The following is a 19,402-nucleotide window of genomic DNA, read 5'->3' as shown; positions in this document are numbered from 1 at the left end:
GCAAATATTTCTTATTCCTTGACAGAGCACAAACAGCTTCATTATAATTGTCAAATATTTGAGCCAAAGACGGGTAATTCGTGACTAATTTCCCTTCTCAAGACCACAGGTAACTTTTCAAACATTATGTGACTGATCAACAAAAACCCAGGGCACTTATTCTCAAACAAATCGATCTGATATGACGTCTTTGATCAGACAAATCCGCTCTCACTTCCGCAAGATATTGTTTCATAGACACAAATTCAGGGTCATATTGAGGAGAAGCAGAAATTATCTGCTTAAAAATTTTGTTAATAATAAAAGGGGATATCTAAAAATTCCTTTGTCAATAGATCGACAGCAACATTAAAAAATTGTAAAGCATAATCGCTTAAATAACCTTTCAATAAAGCTAATTTAGACTTACCAGATTTAACAGAGTCTGTAGAGGTTTTGAATTGTGAAATAAAATTCTTGAATTCGAATTTGGATGGATTAATTCCACTGAAGGTTGCACATTCTAACTTGGACATGGATAACAGAGGTACAGAGCCAACTTCAGATTTCTCCAATGTGTTGAAATCTTTAACTGTGTCTTCGATGTCGGCAAGACGATTATTAAATGCAATTTCTTTCTTCTATTCGTCAACGAAACCATAGTTCTTCAAATCAAACTCTGCTTTGATGCATATTGCTTTAATTTTTTCATTCAAGGAACGAACTTCAACTAGCATCTCCTTGATAATATCTTCCTTTTTCTGGAAAGTCCTTCTTAGTCCTTCACGTTGTCCAGTATTTCGATGTTAAGTGTAATATCATCCTTTAAGAATTCCCGGGCAACTTCGAGAGCCTTAACACCTTTCAATGTCTTAAAATTCTCCATTTTAGGATTCAGTCTTATTTATTTCAAATCAGACATGAATCAAGTTTCTTCTTCTTTTCTCAAAGAGCGACAAACAATTCGTAAAACAGTCTTGCTGGAGATTCACAGCTTTTAAAACATGTGAAGCCCCAAGCACCCCAATAATGTTTCTATTTTCTTGTCTCCCCACAAGAGCAGAGTTTCACTCAAGAATAGTAAAATTTTTTTTTTGTTGATCGGGGGGGGGGGGAAATAAGCTTTGCTTTAAAAGGGTTTATTTTCTTGTCACAATGACAAATAATAGTGAAGAATTTTTTTTTTGTCAGGACAAATAAATGTGAAGAATTTTTTTTGTCACAATGACAAATAATAGTAAAGAATTTTTTTTGTCACAATGACAAATAATAGTGAAGAATATTTTTGTCACGATGACAAATAATAGTGAAGAATATTTTTGTCACGATGACAAATAATAGTGAAGAATATTTTTGTCACAATGACAAACTATAGTGAAGAATTTTTTTTGTAACAATAACAAATAATAGTGAAGAATTTTTTTGTCACAATGACAAATAATAGTGAAGAATTTTTTTTGTCACAATGACAAATAATAGTGAAGAATTTTTTTTTCACAATGACAAATAATAGTGAAGAATTTTTTTTTCACAATGTCAAATAATAATAAAGTATTTTTTTCTGTCACAATGACAAATAATAGTGACGAATTGTTTTTCACAATGACAAATAATAGTGAAGAATTTTTCTTGTCACAATGACAAATAAGAGTGAAGAATTTTTTTTTCACAATGACACATAATAATGAAGAATATTTTTCTTGTCACAATGACAAATAATAGTGAAGACTTTTTTTTTTGTAACAATGACAACTATTAGTGAAGAATTCTTTTTGTCATAATGACAAATAATAGTGAAGAATTTTTTTCTTGTCACAATGACAAATAATAATGAAGACTTTTTTTGTCACAATGACAAATAATAGTGAAGAATTCTTTTGTCACAATGACAAATAATAGTGAAGAATTTTTTTGTCACAATGACAAATAGTAGTGAAGAATTTTTTCTTATCACAATGAAAAATAATAGTGTAGACTTTTTTTGTCACAATGACAAATAATAGTGAAGAATTCTTTTTGTCAAAATGACAAATAATAGTGAAAAATTTCTTTTTCACAATGACAAATAATAGTGAAGAATTTTTTTCTGTCACAATGACAAATAATAGTGAAGAATATTTTTGTAACAATGACAAATAATAGTGCAGAATTATTTTTTTGTCAGAATGACAAATAATAGTGAAGAATTGTTTTTTTACAATGACAAATAATAGGGAAGAATATTTTTGTCACAGTGAAAAATATTAGTTAAGAATTATTTTTTGTCACAATGACAAATAATAGTGAAGAATTTTTTTTTGTCACAACGACAAATAATATTAAAGAATTATTTTTTGTCACAAGGACAAATAATAGTGAAGAATTTTTTCAGTCACAATGACAAATAAGAGTGAAGAATTTTTTTTTCACAATGACAAATAATAGTGAAGAATTTTTTCAGTCACAATGACAAATAATAGTGAAGACTTTTTTTTTGTAACAATGACAACTATTAGTGAAGAATTCTTTTTGTCAGAATGACAAATAATAGTGATGAATTTTTTTCTTGTCACAATGACAAATAATAGTGAAGACTTTTTTTGTCACAATGACAAATAATAGTGAAGAATTCTTTTGTCACAATGACGAATAAAAGTGAATAATTTTTTTGTCACAATGACAAATAATAGTGAAGAATTCTTTTTGTCAAAATGACAAATAATAGTGAAGAATTATTTTTCTGTCACAATGACAAATAACAGTGAAGAATTTTTTTTTCATAATGACAAATCATTGTGAAGAATATTTTTGTCACAGTCACAAATAATAGTTAAGAATTATTATTTTGTCACAATGACAAATAATAGTGAAGAATATTTTTTTCACAACAACAAATAATAGTGAAGAATATTTTTTTGTCACAATGACAAATAATAGTGAAGAATTTTTTTTCACAACGACAAATAATATTGAAGAATTATTTTTTTGTCACGATGACAAATAATAGTAAAGAATTTTTTTTCACAATGACAAATAATAGTGAAGAATTTTTTTTTGTCACAATGACAAATAATAGTGAAGAATTATTTTTTGTCACAATGACAAATAATAGTGAAGAATTTTTTCTGTCACAATGACAAATAATAGTGAAGAATTTTTTATTTGTCGCAATGACAAATAATAGTGAAGAATTTTTTTTTGTCACAACGACAAATAATATTAAAGAATTATTTTTTGTCACAAGGACAAATAATAGTGAAGAATTTTTTCAGTCACAATGACAAATAAGAGTGAAGAATTTTTTTTCACAATGACAAATAATAGTGAAGAATATTTTTCTTGTCACAATGACAAATAATAGTGAAGACTTTTTTTTTGTAACAATGACAACTATTAGTGAAGAATTCTTTTTGTCAGAATGACAATAATAGTGATGAATTTTTTTCTTGTCACAATGACAAATAATAGTGAAGACTTTTTTTGTCACAATGACAAATAATAGTGAAGAATTCTTTTGTCACAATGACGAATAATAGTGAAGAATTTTTTTGTCACAATGACAAATAATAGTGAAGAATTTTTTCTTATCACAATGAAAAATAATAGTGTAGACTTTTTTGTCACAATGACAAATAATAGTGAAGAATTCTTTTTGTCAAAATGACAAATAATAGTGAAGAATTATTTTTCTGTCACAATGACAAATAACAGTGAAGAATTTTTTTTTCATAATGACAAATCATTGTGAAGAATATTTTTGTCACAGTCACAAATAATAGTTAAGAATTATTATTTTGTCACAATGACAAATAATAGTGAAGAATATTTTTTTCACAACAACAAATAATAGTGAAGAATATTTTTTTGTCACAATGACAAATAATAGTGAAGAATTTTTTTTCACAACGACAAATAATATTGAAGAATTATTTTTTTGTCACGATGACAAATAATAGTAAAGAATTTTTTTTCACAATGACAAATAATAGTGAAGAATTTTTTTTTGTCACAATGACAAATAATAGTGAAGAATTATTTTTTGTCACAATGACAAATAATAGTGAAGAATTTTTTCTGTCACAATGACAAATAATAGTGAAGAATTTTTTATTTGTCGCAATGACAAATAATAGTGAAGAATTTTTTTTTGTCACAACGACAAATAATATTAAAGAATTATTTTTTGTCACAAGGACAAATAATAGTGAAGAATTTTTTCAGTCACAATGACAAATAAGAGTGAAGAATTTTTTTTCACAATGACAAATAATAGTGAAGAATATTTTTCTTGTCACAATGACAAATAATAGTGAAGACTTTTTTTTTGTAACAATGACAACTATTAGTGAAGAATTCTTTTTGTCAGAATGACAATAATAGTGATGAATTTTTTTCTTGTCACAATGACAAATAATAGTGAAGACTTTTTTTGTCACAATGACAAATAATAGTGAAGAATTCTTTTGTCACAATGACGAATAATAGTGAAGAATTTTTTTGTCACAATGACAAATAATAGTGAAGAATTTTTTCTTATCACAATGAAAAATAATAGTGTAGACTTTTTTGTCACAATGACAAATAATAGTGAAGAATTCTTTTTGTCAAAATGACAAATAATAGTGAAGAATTATTTTTCTGTCACAATGACAAATAACAGTGAAGAATTTTTTTTTCATAATGACAAATCATTGTGAAGAATATTTTTGTCACAGTCACAAATAATAGTTAAGAATTATTATTTTGTCATAATGACAAATAATAGTGAAGAATATTTTTTTCACAACAACAAATAATAGTGAAGAATATTTTTTTGTCACAATGACAAATAATAGTGAAGAATTTTTTTTCACAAGGACAAATAATAGTGAAGAATTATTTTTTTGTCACAATGACAAATAATAGTAAAGAATTTTTTTTCACAATGACAAATAACAGTGAAGACTTTTTTTTGTCAAAAAGACAAATAATAGTGAAGAATTATTTTTTTGTCACAATGACAAATAATAGTGAAGAATTTTTTCTGTCACAATGACAAATAATAGTGAAGAATTTTTTATTCGTCACAATGACAAATAATAGTGAAGCATTTTTTTTTGTCACAACGACAAATAATATTAAAGAATTATTTTTTGTCACAAGGACAAATAATAGTGAAGAATTTTTTCAGTCACAATGACAAATAAGAGTGAAGAATTTTTTTTTCACAATGACAAATAATAATGAAGAATATTTTTCTTGTCACAATGACAAATAATAGTGAAGACTTTTTTATTGTAACAATGACAACTATTAGTGAAGAATTATTTTTGTCATAATGACAAATAATAGTGATGAATTTTTTTCTTGTCAAAATGACAAATAATAGTGAAGACTTCTTTTGTCACAATGACAAATAATAGTGAAGAATTCTTTTGTCACAATGACGAATAATAGTGAAGAATTTTTTTGTCACAATGACAAATAATACTGAAGAATTTTTTCTTATCACAATGAAAAATAATAGTGTAGACTTTTTTTGTCACAATGACAAATAATAGTGAAGAATTCTTTTTGTCAAAATGACAAATAATAGTGAAAACTTCTTTTTCACAATGACAAATAATAGTGAAGAATTTTTTCTGTCACAATGACAAATAATAGTGAAGAATATTTTTGTAACAATGACAAATAATAGTGAAGAATTATTTTTTTGTAAGAATGACAAATAATAGTGAAGAATTTTTTTTTACAATGACAAATAATAGGGAAGAATATTTTTGTCACAGTGACAAATATTAGTTAAGAATTTTTTTTTGTTACAATGACAAATATTAGTGAAGAATATTTTTTTCACAACGAAAAATAATAGTGAAGAATTATTTTTTTGTCACAATGACAAATAATAGTGAAGAATATTTTTCACAATGACAAATAATAGTGAAGAATTTTTTTCTGTCACAATGACAAATAATAGTGAAGAATATTTTTCTGTCACAATGACAAATAATAGTGAAGAATTATTTTTTGTCACAATGACAAATAATAGTGAAGAATTGTTTTTGTCACAACGACAAATAATAGTGAAGAATTTTTTTCTGTCACAATGACAAATAATAGTGAAGAATATTTTTGTCACAATGACAAATAATAGTGAAGAATATTTTTGTCACAATGACAAATAATAGTGACGAATTATTTGTTGTCACAATGACAAATTACAGTGAAGAATTTTTTTTTCATAATGTCAAATCATTGTGAAGAATATTTTTGTCACAGTCACAAATAATAGTTAAGAATTATTATTTTGTCACAATGACAAATAATAGTGAAGAATATTTTTTTCACAACAACAAATAATAGTGAAGAATATTTTTTTGTCACAATGACAAATAAAAGTAAAGAATTTTTTTTCAAAATGACAAATAATAGTGAAGAATTCTTTTTTGTCACATTGACAAATAATAGTGAAGAATTATTTTTTTGTCACAATGACAAATAATAGTGAAGAATTTTTTCTGTCACAATGACAAATAATAGTGAAGAATTTTTTATGTCACAATGACAAATAATAGTGAAGAATTTTTTTTTGTCACAATGACAAATAATAGTGAGGGATTTGTTTATTGTCACAATGACAAATAATACTGAAGAATTTTGGCACAATGACGAATACTAGTGAAGAATTTTTTGTCACAATCTTCAATAATAGTGAAGAATATTTTTTTCACAATGACAAATAATAGTGAAGAATTATTTTTTTGTCACAATGACAAATAATAGTGAAGATTTTTTTTCACAATGAAAAATAATAGTGAAGAATTTTTTTGTCACAATGACAAATAATAGAGAAGAATTTTTTTCTGTCACAATGACAAATAATAAGGAAGAATATTTTTCTGTCACAAATGACAAATAATAGTGAAGAATATTTTTCTGTCACAATGACAAATAATAGTGAAGAATTATTTTTTTGTCACAATGACAAATAATAGTGACGAATTGGTTTTGTCACAACGACAAATAATAGTGAAGAATTTTTTTCTGTCACAATGAGAAATAATAGTGAAGACTATTTTTTTCACAACAACAAGTAATAGTGAAGAATACTTTTTCGTGATAATGACAAATAATTGTGAAGAATTTTTTGTGTCACAATGACAAATAATAGTGAAGAATATTTTTTTGTCACAATGACAAATAATAGTGAAGAATTTTTGTCACAATGACAAATAATTATTAAGAATTGTTGTGTGTCACAATGACAAATAATAACGAAAAATGTTTTTTTGTCACAACGACAAATAATAGTGAAGAATTATTTTTTGTCACAACGACAAATAATAGTGAAGAATTTTTTTTTGTCATAATAACAAATAATAGTGAAGAATTTACTTTGTCACAATGACAAATAATAGTGAAGTATTTTTTTTGTCACAATGACAAATAATAGTGAAGAATTTTTTGTCACAATGACAAATAATAGTGAAGAATCTTTTTTGTCACAATGACAAATAATAGTGAAGAACATTTTTTGTCACAATCGCAAATAATAGAAAAGATTTTTTTTCTTGTCACAATGACAAATAATAGTGAAGAATTTTTTTTGTTACAATAAAAAATAATAGTGAAGAATATTTTTTGTCACAATGAAAAATATTAGTGAAGAATCTTTTTTGTCATAATGAAAAATAATAGTGACAAATTTTTTCCTGTAACAATGGCAAATAATAGTGAAGGATTTTTTTCTTGTAACAATGACAAATAACAGTGAAGGATATTTTATTGTCACAATGACAAATAAAAATGAAGAATTTTTTTATTACAACACCAAATAATAGTGAAGTAATTTTTATTTGTCAGAACGACAAATAATAATGAAGAATCTTTTTTGTCACAATGACAAACAATAGTGAAGAATCTTTTTTTCTTGTCACAACGAATAATGACAAATAATAGTGAAGAATTTTCATTTCTGGTCACATAACAAATGATAGTGAAAAATCTTTTTTTCTTGTCACAATAACAAATTACAGTGAAGAATTTTTTTGTTTGTCACAATGACAAACATTAGTGAAGAATTTTTTTGTCTCAATGACAAGTAATAGTGAAGAATTTTTGTTGTCAAAATGACAAATAATAGCGAAGAATTGGTTTTTGTCACAATGACTAATAATAGTAAAGAATTTTTTTTTCATAATCACAAATAATAGTGAAGAATTTTTATGTAACAATGACAAATAACAGTGTAAAATGTTTTTGGCACAATGACAAATAATAGTGAAGAGATTTTTTTGTCACAATGACAAATAATAGTGAAGAATGTTTTTTATGACGATGACAAATAATAGTGAATGGTTTTTTCTTGTCACAATGACACACATAAGCGAAGAATTTTTTTCTTGTCACAATGAACAATAATAGTGAAGAATCTTTTTTGTCACAATGACAAATAATAGGAAAGAATTTTTTTCTTGTCACAATGAAAATAATTGTGAAAGATTTGTTTATTGTCACAATGACTAATAATAATGAAGAATTTCGTCACAATGACGAATAATAGTGAAGAATTTTTTTGACACAATCTTAAATAATAGTGAAGATTTTTTTTGTCACAATGACAAATAATAGTGAAGCTTTTTTTGTCACAGTGACAAATATTAGTGAAGAATTTTTTTTCTTGTCATAATGATAAATAATATTGAAGATTTTTTTCTTGTCACAATGACAAATAATCGTGAAGAATTTTTTTGTTGTCACAATGACAAATAATAGTGAAGAATTTGTTGTTGTCATAATGACAAATAACAGTGAAGAATTTTTTTCTTGTCACAATGTCAAACATTAGTGAAGAATTTTTGTTGCCACAATGACAAATAAAAGTGAAGAATTTTTTTTTTGTCAGAATGACAAATAATAGTGAAGAATCTTTTTCTTGTCACAAGGACAAATAATAGTGAAGATTTATTTTCTTGTAACAATGACGAATAATAGTGAAGAATATTTTTCTTGTCACAAGGACACATAATATTGAAGAATCTTTTTTGTCAGAATGACAAATAATAGTGAAGAATTGTTTCTTGTCACAAGGACAAATAATAGTGAAGAATTTTTTGTCACAATGACAAATAATAGTGAAGAATCTTTTTCTTGTCACAAGGACAAATTATAGTGAAGAATTTTTTTTGTCAAACTGACAAATAATATTGACGCATTTTTTTGTCACAAAAACACATAATAGTGAAGAATCTTTTTCGTCACAATGCAAATAATAGTGAAGAATTTTTTTCTTGTCACAAGGACAAATAACAGTGAAGAATATTTTTTGTCACAATGACAAATAATGGTGAAAATTTTGTTGTCACAACGACAAATAATAGTGAAGGATTTGTTTATTGTCACAATGACAAATAATAATGAAGAATTTTGTCACAATGACAAATTATAGTGAGGAATTTTTTGTAATAATCTTAAATAATAGTTAAGAATTATTTTTGTCACAATGACAAATAATAGTGAAGAATTTTTTTGTTGTCCCAATGACAAATAGTAGTGAAGAACTTTTTGATGTCACAATGACAAATAATAGTGAAGAATTTTTTTTGTCACAATGACAAATAATAGTGAAGAATCTTTTTCTTGTCAGAATGAAAAATAATAATGAAGAATCTTTTTCTTGTCACAAGAAAAAATAATAGTGAAGAATTATTTTCTTGTCACAATGACGAATAATAGTGAAGAATATTTTTCTTGTCACAAGGACACACAATAGTGAAGAATCTTATGTGTCACAATGACAAATAACAGTGCATGATTTTTTCTTGTCACAAGGACAAATATTAGTGAAGAATTTTTTTGTCACAATGACAAATAATAGTGAAGAATCTTTTTCTTGTCACAAGGGCAAATAATAGTGAAGAATTGTTTTTGTCACAATGACAAACATTAGTGAAGCATTTTTTTGTCACAAGGACACGTAATAGTGATGAATCTTTTTCGTCACAATGACAAATAATAGTGAAGAATATTTTTCTTGTCACAAGGACAAATAATAGTAAAGAATTTTTTTTGTCACTATGACAAATAATAGTGAAACATTTTTTTGTCACAACGACAAATAATAGTGAAAGATTTTTTTATGGTCACAATGACAAATAATAATGAAGAATTTTGTCACAATGACGAATAATAGTGAAGAATTTTTGTGTCACAATCTTAAATAATAGTCAAGAATTTCTTTTTGTCACAATGACAAATAATAGTGAAGAATTTTTTTTCTTGTCACAACGACAAATAACAGTGAACAATCTTTTTTGTCACAATGACAAATAATAGTGAAGAATTTTTTTGTTGTCACAATGTCAAATAATAGGGAAGAATTTTTTGTTGTCACAATGACAAATAATAGTGAAGAATTTTTTTCTTGTCACAATGAAAAATATTATTGAAGAATTTTTTCTTGTAAAAATGACAAATAATAGTGAAGTAATTTTTTTGTCACAGCGACAAATAATAGTGAAGTAATTTTTGTTTTCACAACCACAAATAATAGTGAAGAATTTTTTGTCACAATGACAAATTATAGTGAAGAATTTTCTTTTCTTGTCACAATAAAAAATAATAGTGAAGAATCTTTTTCTTGTCACAATAACAAATTACAGTGAAGAATATTTTGTAACAATGACAAATAACAGTGAAGAATTTTTTTTCTTGTCACAATGACAAATAATAATGAAGAATTTTTATTCTGTAAAAATGACAAATAATAGTGAAGAATGTTATTTTGTCACAATGACAAATAATAGTGAAGAATTGTTTTGTCACAATGACAAATAATAGTAAAGAATTTTTTTGTCACAATGACAAATAATAGTGAAGAATATTTTGGTCACAATGACAAATAATAGTTAAGAATTATTTTTTTGTCACAATGACAAATAATAGTTAAGAATTGTTTTTTTGTCAGAATGACAAATAATAATGAAGAATTGTTTTTTGTCACAATGAAAATAATAGTAAAGAATTGTTTTTTTGTCACAATGACAAATAATAGTAAAGAATTTTTTTTTGTCACAATGTCAAATAATAGTGAAGAATTTTTTTTTGTCACAATGACAAATAATAGTGAAGAATTTTTTTTGTCACAATGACAAATAATAGTGAAGAATTGTTTTTGTCACAATGACAAATAATAGTGAAGAATTGTTTTTTGTCACAATGACAAATAATAGTGAAGAATTTTTTTTTGTCACAATGACAAAATATAGTAAAGAATGTTTGTTGTCACAATGACAAATAATAATGAAGAATTTTTTTTCTTGTCACAATGACAAATAATAGTGAAGAATTTTTTTCTTGTCACAATGACAAATAATACTGAAGAACTTTTTTCTTGTCACAATGACAAATAATAGTGAAGAATCTTTTTCTTGTCACAATGACAAATAATAGTGAAGAACACTTTTCTTTTCACAATGACTAATAATAGTGAAGGATGTTGTTCATTGTCACAATGACAAATAATGTTACATAGCTTTATCATTGAAGTTATTACTAGGGTTATCATAGAGGGGCACCAAATTGACGTTTGGTATATAACATAGAAGTGGAGTACCATAATTTTTTTTTTTTCATGGAATGATTATTATTAGAATGAAAGGAGATTATGGGTGTCATAAAAGAATTCCGTGTGCGTATGATCGTCTAGTTTCATATGCGGTTGTGTGTGTTCATATCTAATTGTTCATATGCTTTTGTGTGTGTGTGTTACATGCATTTTCTTCGACATACCTTACTTCATGTGTCGTCGATGTTTTTTCCGTCTGGAATTCATCTTCTCTTGGAGGGAGACCGGTACCTGTTAGAGGAAGATTTATCACTCCCAGACGATGAATTTGTTTTATAGTTTTTTATTTTCCTTCCAGATGTCGACACAGAATATGGAAGTGAATCTAGCTTGCTTTGAACACATCAGCGTCCCCCACCCCCAGTGAAGGGGAGGGAACAGCTATTAAGCCGTCCGTCTTCTCCAAAGTCCAAATCCAGTCTCTTAGATCTAGCCAACCTGAACACGTCACTCATACATAATCTGGTCAGCTAACCCTCGGTTCTGGTAAACGTGTCTACACTCCACGTTTACTCACTTCTCTCTCTCTCTCTCTCCATTCTGTAACAATTAGAATGTAGAATTTTGTCACAATGACAAATAATAGTGAAGAACTTTTTGTCACAATGACAAATAATAGTGAAGAATTTGTTTTTGTCACAATGACAAATAATAGTGAAGAATTTTTTTTTGTCACAATAACAATTAATAGTGAAGAATTTTTTTGTAACAATGACAAATAATAGTGACGAATTTTTTTTCTTGTCACAATGACAAATAATAGTGAACAATTATTTTCTTGTCACAATGACAAATAATAGTGAAGAATCTTTTTTGTCACAATGATATATAATAGTTAAGAATCTTTTTTGTCACAATGACAAATAATAGTGAAGAATTTTTTTCTTGTCACAATGACAAATAATAGTGAAGAATCTTTTTTGTAATAAGGACAAATAATAGTGAAGAATTTTTTTGTCACAATGACAAATAATAGTGAAGAGTTTCTTTTTTTGTCATAATGAACAATAATAGTGAAGAATTTTTTTTGTACCAATTACAAATAATAGTGAAGAATTTTTTTTTGTCACAATGACAAATAATAGTTTAGAATCTTTTTTCTTCTTACAATGACAAAATATAGTGAAGGATTTTTTCGTGTAACAATGACAAATAATAATGAAGAATTTTTTTCATGTCACAATGACAGATAATAGTGAAGAATATTTTCTAGTCACAATGACAAACATTAATGAATAACACCTTTCTTATCACAATGACAAAAACCAGTGAAGAATTTGTTTTCTTTTCATAATGGCAAATAATAGTGAAGTAGTTTTTTTTGTCACAATGACAAATAATAGTGAAGAAGTTTTTGTCACAATGATAAATAATAGTGAATAATGTTTTTTGTCACAATAACAACTATAATAGTAAAGAATTTTTTGTCACAATGACAAATAATAGTGAAGATTTTCTTTTTTTGTCATAATGAACAATAATAGTGAAGAATCTTTTTTGTCACAATTACAAATAATAGTGAAGAATTTTTTTTTGTCACAATGACAAATAATAGTTAAGAATCTTTTTTCTTCTCACAATGACAAAATATAGTGAAGGATTTTTTCGTGTAACAATGACAAATAATAATGAAGAATTTTTTTCATGTCACAATGACAGATAATAGTGAAGAATATTTTCTTGAAAAATAATAGTAAAGAATTTTTTTTGTCACAATGACAAATAATAATGAAAAATTTTTTTGTCACAACCACAAATAATAGTGAAAGATTTGTTTATGGTCACAATGACAAATAATAATGAAGAATTTTGTCACAATGACGAATAATAGTGAAGAATTTTTTGTCACAATCTTAAATAATAGTCAAGAATTTCTTTTTGTCACAATAAAAAATAATAGTGAAGAATTTTTTTTCTTGTCACAACGACAAATAACAGTGAACAATCTTTTTTGTCACAATGACAAATAATAGTGAAGAATTTTTTTGTTGTCACAATGTCAAATAATAGGGAAGAATTTTTTTCTTGTCACAATGACAAATATTAGTGAAGAATTTTTTCTTGTCACAATGACAAATAATAGTGAAGTAATTTTTTTGTCACAGCGACAAATAATAGTGAAGTAATTTTTGTTTTCACAACCACAAATAATAGTGAAGAATTTTTTTGTCACAATGACAAATTATAGTGATGAATTTTCTTTTCTTGTCACAATAAAAAATAATAGTGAAGAATCCTTTTCTTGTCACAATAACAAATTACAGTGAAGAATATTTTGTAACAATCACAAATAACAGTGAAGAATTTTTTTTCTTGTCACAATGACAAATAATAATGAAGAATTTTTATTCTGTAAAAATGACAAATAATAGTGAAGAATGTTTTTTTGTCACAATGACAAATAATAGTGAAGAATTTTTTTGTCACAATGACAAATAATAGTACAGAATTTTTTTGTCACAATGACAAATAATAGTGAAGAATTTTCTGGTCACAATGACAAATAATAGTGAAGAATTATTTTTTTGTCACAATGACAAATAATAATGAAGAATTTTTTTTTGTCACAATGAAAATAATAGTAAAGAATTGTTAGTTTGTCACAATGACAAATAATAGTAAAGAATTTTTTTTGTCACAATGTCAAATAATAGTGAAGAGTTTTTTTTGTCACAATGACAAATAGTGAAGAATTTTTTTTGTCACAATGACAAATAATAGTGAAGTTTTGTCACAATGACAAATAATAGTGAAGTCACAATGACAAATAATAGTGAAGAATTGTTTTTTGTCACAATGACAAATAATAGTGAAGAATTTTTTTTTGTCACAATGACAAAATATAGTAAAGAATGTTTGTTGTCACAATGACAAATAATAATGAAGAATTTTTTTCTTGTCACAATGACAAATAATAGTGAAGAATTTTTTTCTTGTCACAATGACAAATAATACTAAAGAACTTTTTTCTTGTCACAATGACAAATAATAGTGAAGAATCTTTTTCTTGTCACAATGACAAATAATAGTGAAGAACACTTTTCTTTTCACAATGACAAATAATAGTGAAGGATGTTGTTCATTGTCACAATGACAAATAATGTTACATAGCTTTATCATTGAAGTTATTACTAGGGTTATCATAGAGGGGCACCAAATTGACGTTTGGTATATAACATAGAAGTGGAGTACCATAATTTTTTTTTTTTCATGGAATGATTATTATTAGAATGAAAGGAGATTATGGGTGTCATAAAAGAATTCCGTGTGCGTATGATCGTCTAGTTTCATATGCGGTTGTGTGTGTTCATATCTAATTGTTCATATGCTTTTGTGTGTGTGTGTTACATGCATTTTCTTCGACATACCTTACTTCATGTGTCGTCGATGTTTTTTCCGTCTGGAATTTATCTTCTCTTGGAGGGAGACCGGTACCTGTTAGACGAAGATTTATCACTCCAAGACGATGAATTTGTTTTATAGTTTTTTATTTTCCTTCCAGATGTCGACACAGAATATGGAAGTGAATCTAGCTTGCTTTGAACACATCAGCGTCCCCCACCCCCAGTGAAGGGGAGGGAACAGCTATTAAGCCGTCCGTCTTCTCCAAAGTCCAAATCCAGTCTCTTAGATCTAGCCAACCTGACCACGTAGCTCATACATAATCTGGTCAGCTAACCCTCGGTTCTGGTAAACGTGTCTACACTCAACGTTTACTCACCTCTCTCTCTCTCTCTCTCTCTCCATTCTGTAACAATTAGAATGTAGAATTTTGTCACAATGACAAATAATAGTGAAGAACTTTTTGTCACAATGACAAATAATAGTGAAGAATTTGTTTTTGTCACAATGACAAATAATAGTGAAGAATTTTTTTTTGTCACAATGACAATTAATAGTGAAGAATTTTTTTGTCACAATGACAAATAATAGTGAAGAAATTTTTTTGTCACAATGACAAATAATATTAACGAATTTTTTTTTGTCACAATTACAAACATTAGATAAGAATTATGTTTGTCACAATGACAAATAATAGTGAAGAATTTTTTTTTTGTCACAATGACAAATAATAGTGAAGAATTCATTTTGTCAAATGACAAACAATAGTGAAGAATTTTTTTCTCATCACAATGACAAATTATAGTGAAGAATCTTTTTTGTAACAATGACAAATTATAGTAAAGAATTTTTTTTTGTAACAATGAGAAATTATAGGGAAGAATTTTTTTGTCACAATGACAAATAATAGTGAAGAATCTTTTTTGTCACAATGAAAACAATAGTGAAGAATTTTTTTGACAAAATGACAAATAATTGTGAAGAATCTTTTTTGTCACAATGACAAATAATAGTGAAGAATCTTTTTTGTCACAATGACAAATAAAAGTGAAGAATTTGGTTTTCTTGTCATAATGAACAATAATAAGGGGAGAATTGTTTTTTCTTGTCATAATAGAAAATAATAGGGGAGAATTGCTTTTTCTTGTCATAATGCAAAATAATAGTGAAGAATTTTTTTTTTGTCACAATGACAAATAATAGTGAAGAATTTTTTGTCACAATGACAAATAATAGTGAAGAATTTTTTTTGTCACAATGACAAATAATAGTGAAGAATTTTTTTTGTCACAATGACAAATAATAATGAAGAATTTTTTGTCAACATGACAAATAATAGTGAAGAAGTTGTTTTTCTTCTCATAATGAGAAATAATAGTGAAGAATTTTTTTCTTTTCACAATGACAAATAATAGTGAAGAAATTTTTCTTGTCAGAATGACAAATAATGGTGAAGAATCTTTTTTGTCACAATGACAAATAACAGTGAAGAATTTTTTTCTGTCATAATGACGAAAAATAGTGAAGAATCTTTTTTGTCACTATTACAAATAATAGTTAAGGATCTTTTTCTCGTCACAATGACAAATAATAGTGAAGAATCTTTTTTGTCACAAGGACAAATAATAGTGAGGAATCTTTTTTGTCACAAGGACAACTAATAATGAAGAAGTTATTTTTCTTGTCCTAATGAAAAATGATAGGGAAAATTGTTTTTTCTGGTTATACTGGAAAATAATAGCGGAGAATTGCTTTTTCTTGTCATAATGGAAAATAATAGTGACGAATTTTTTCTTGTCACAACCACAACTAATAGTGAAGAAATTTTTTTTGTCACAATGACAAATAATAGTGGAAGATTTTTTTTTGTAACAACGACAAAAAATAGTGAAAATTTTTTTTTGTCACAATGACAAATATTAGTGAAGAATTTTTTTGTCACAATGACAAATAATAGTGAAGAAGCTTTTTTGTCAAAATGACAAATAATAGTGAAGAATTTGTTTCTGTCACAATGACAACTAATAGTGAAGAATGTTTTTTGTCACAATGACAAATAATAGTGAAAAATCTTTTTTGTCACAGCGACAAATAATAGTGAAGAATATTTCTTGTCACAATGACAAATATAATGAAGAATTGTTTTGTCACAATGACAAATAATAGTGAAGAACTTTTTGTCACAATGACAAATAATAGTGAAGAATTTGTTTTTGTCACAATGACAAATAATAGTGAAGAATTTTTTTTTGTCACAATGACAATTAATAGTGAAGAATTTTTTTGTCACAATGACAAATAATAGTGAAGAATTTTTTTTGTCACAATGACAAATAATATTAACGAATGTTTTTTTGTCACAATTACAAACATTAGATAAGAATTATGTTTGTCACAATGACAAATAATAGTGAAGAATTTTTTTTTGTCACAATGACAAATAATAGTGAAGAATTCATTTTGTCAAATGACAAACAATAGTGAAGAATTTTTTTCTCATCACAATGACAAATTATAGTGAAGAATCTTTTTTGTAACAATGACAAATTATAGTAAAGAATTTTTTTTTGTAACAATGAGAAATTATAGGGAAGAATTTTTTTGTCACAATGACAAATAATAGTGAAGAATCTTTTTTGTCACAATGAAAACAATAGTGAAGAATTTTTTTGACAAAATGACAAATAATTGTGAAGAATCTTTTTTGTCACAATGACAAATAATAGTGAAGAATCTTTTTTGTCACAATGACAAATAAAAGTGAAGAATTTGGTTTTCTTGTCATAATGAACAATAATAAGGGGAGAATTGTTTTTTCTTGTCATAATAGAAAATAATAGGGGGGAATTGCTTTTTCTTGTCATAATGCAAAATAATAGTGAAGAATTTTTTTTTGTCACAATGACAAATAATAGTGAAGAATTTTTTGTCACAATGACAAATAATAGTGAAGAATTGTTTTTGTCACAATGACAAATAATAGTGAAGAATTTTTTACCAATGAAGAATTTTTGTTGTCACAATGACAAATAATAGATAAGAAATATTAAACAGTGAAGAATTTTTGTTGTCAAAATGACAAATAATAGTGAAGAATTTTTGTTGTCATAATGACAAATTATAGTGAAGAATTTTTTAACAGTGCAGAATTTTGTTTGTCACAATGACAAATAATAGTGAAGAATAATTTGTTTGTCAAAATGACAAATAATAGTGAAGAATTTTTTTTGTCACAATGACAAATTATAGTGAAGAATTTTTTTTGTCACAATGAGAAATTATAGTGAAGAATTGTTTTTGTCACAATGACAAATAATATTGAAGAATTTTTTTTCTTGTCACAATGACAAATAACAGTTACGAATTGTTTTTTGTCACAATGAAAAATAATAGTCGAAAATTTTTTTTTTGTCACAACGACAAAAATTAGTGAAGAATTTTTTTTTGTCACAAGGACAAATAATACTGAAGAATCATGTTTTTGTCACAATGACAAATAATCGCGAAGAATTTTTTTCTTGTCACAAGGCCCAATAATAGTGAAGACTCTTTGTGTTACGAGGACAAATAATAGTGAAGAATTTTCAGTCACAATATCAAATAATAGTGACGAATCTTTGTTGTCACAATGACAAGTAATAGTGAAGAATTGTTTTTGAGACAATGACAAATAATTGTGAAGAATTTTTTTATCACAATGACAAATAATAGTACAGAATTTTTTGTCACAATGAAAAATAATAGTGAAGATATTTTCTTCTTGTCACAATGACAAATGATAGTGAAGAATTTTTTTATTTCACAATGAAAAATAATAGTGAAGATTTGTTTTTGTCACAATGACAAAAAATAGTGCAGAATCTTTTTTGCCACAATGACAAATAATAGTGAAAAATTGTTTTTTGTCACAATGACAAATAACAGTGAAGAATTTTTTTTTGTCAAAATGACAAATAATAGTGAAGAATTATTTTTGTCACAATGACAAATCAGAGTGAAGAAGCTTTTTTGTCACAATGACAAATAATAGTGAAGAATTTGTTGGTCACAATGACAAATAATAGTGGAGAATGTTTTTTGTCACAATGACAAACAATAGTGAAGAATGTTTTTTGTCACAATGACAAATATTAGTGAAAAATCTTTTTTGTTACAGCGACAAATAATAGTAAAGAATTTGTCTTGTCACAATGACAAATAATAGTGAAGAATTTGTTTTGTCACAATGACACATAATAGTGAAGAATATTTTTTTGTCACAATGACAAATAGTAATGAAGAATTTTTTTGTCACAATGACAAATAATAGTGAAGAAGTTGTTTTTCTTGTCATAATGAAAAATAATAGTGAAGAATTTTTTTCTTTTCACAATGACAAATAATAGTGAAGAAATTTTTCTTGTCAGAATGACAAATAATGGTGAAGAATCTTTTTTGTCACAATGACAAATAACAGTGAAGAATTTTTTTCTGTCATAATGACGAAAAATAGTGAAG

At 26.0% G+C, this 19,402-nt stretch overlaps 1 protein-coding gene across 15 annotated transcripts in view; it reads right to left on the bottom strand.

Annotated features, from left to right (window-relative positions):
- LOC145261115 (uncharacterized) overlaps positions 1 to 19,402 on the bottom strand; it is a 535,668-nt gene that overhangs the window by 66,614 nt on the left and 449,652 nt on the right. The window contains exon 1 of one of the 15 annotated variants that reach the window (XM_080119354.1): positions 410 to 990. The exons of the other annotated variants lie outside the window; for them this stretch is intronic. Within the exon in view, the coding sequence (XP_079975480.1) occupies positions 410 to 515 (106 nt within the window). The 5' untranslated portion in view covers positions 516 to 990. Of the gene's footprint in view, positions 1 to 409; positions 991 to 19,402 lie in introns of those variants that run through there. 15 annotated transcript variants of the gene reach the window in all.

This window comes from Euprymna scolopes, chromosome 37, assembly GCF_053919585.1.
Source record: "Euprymna scolopes isolate OS-2025 chromosome 37, ASM5391958v1, whole genome shotgun sequence".
Classification (NCBI taxonomy): Eukaryota; Metazoa; Mollusca; class Cephalopoda; order Sepiida; family Sepiolidae; genus Euprymna; species Euprymna scolopes.
This window is presented reverse-complemented; position numbering and strand designations above follow the sequence as displayed.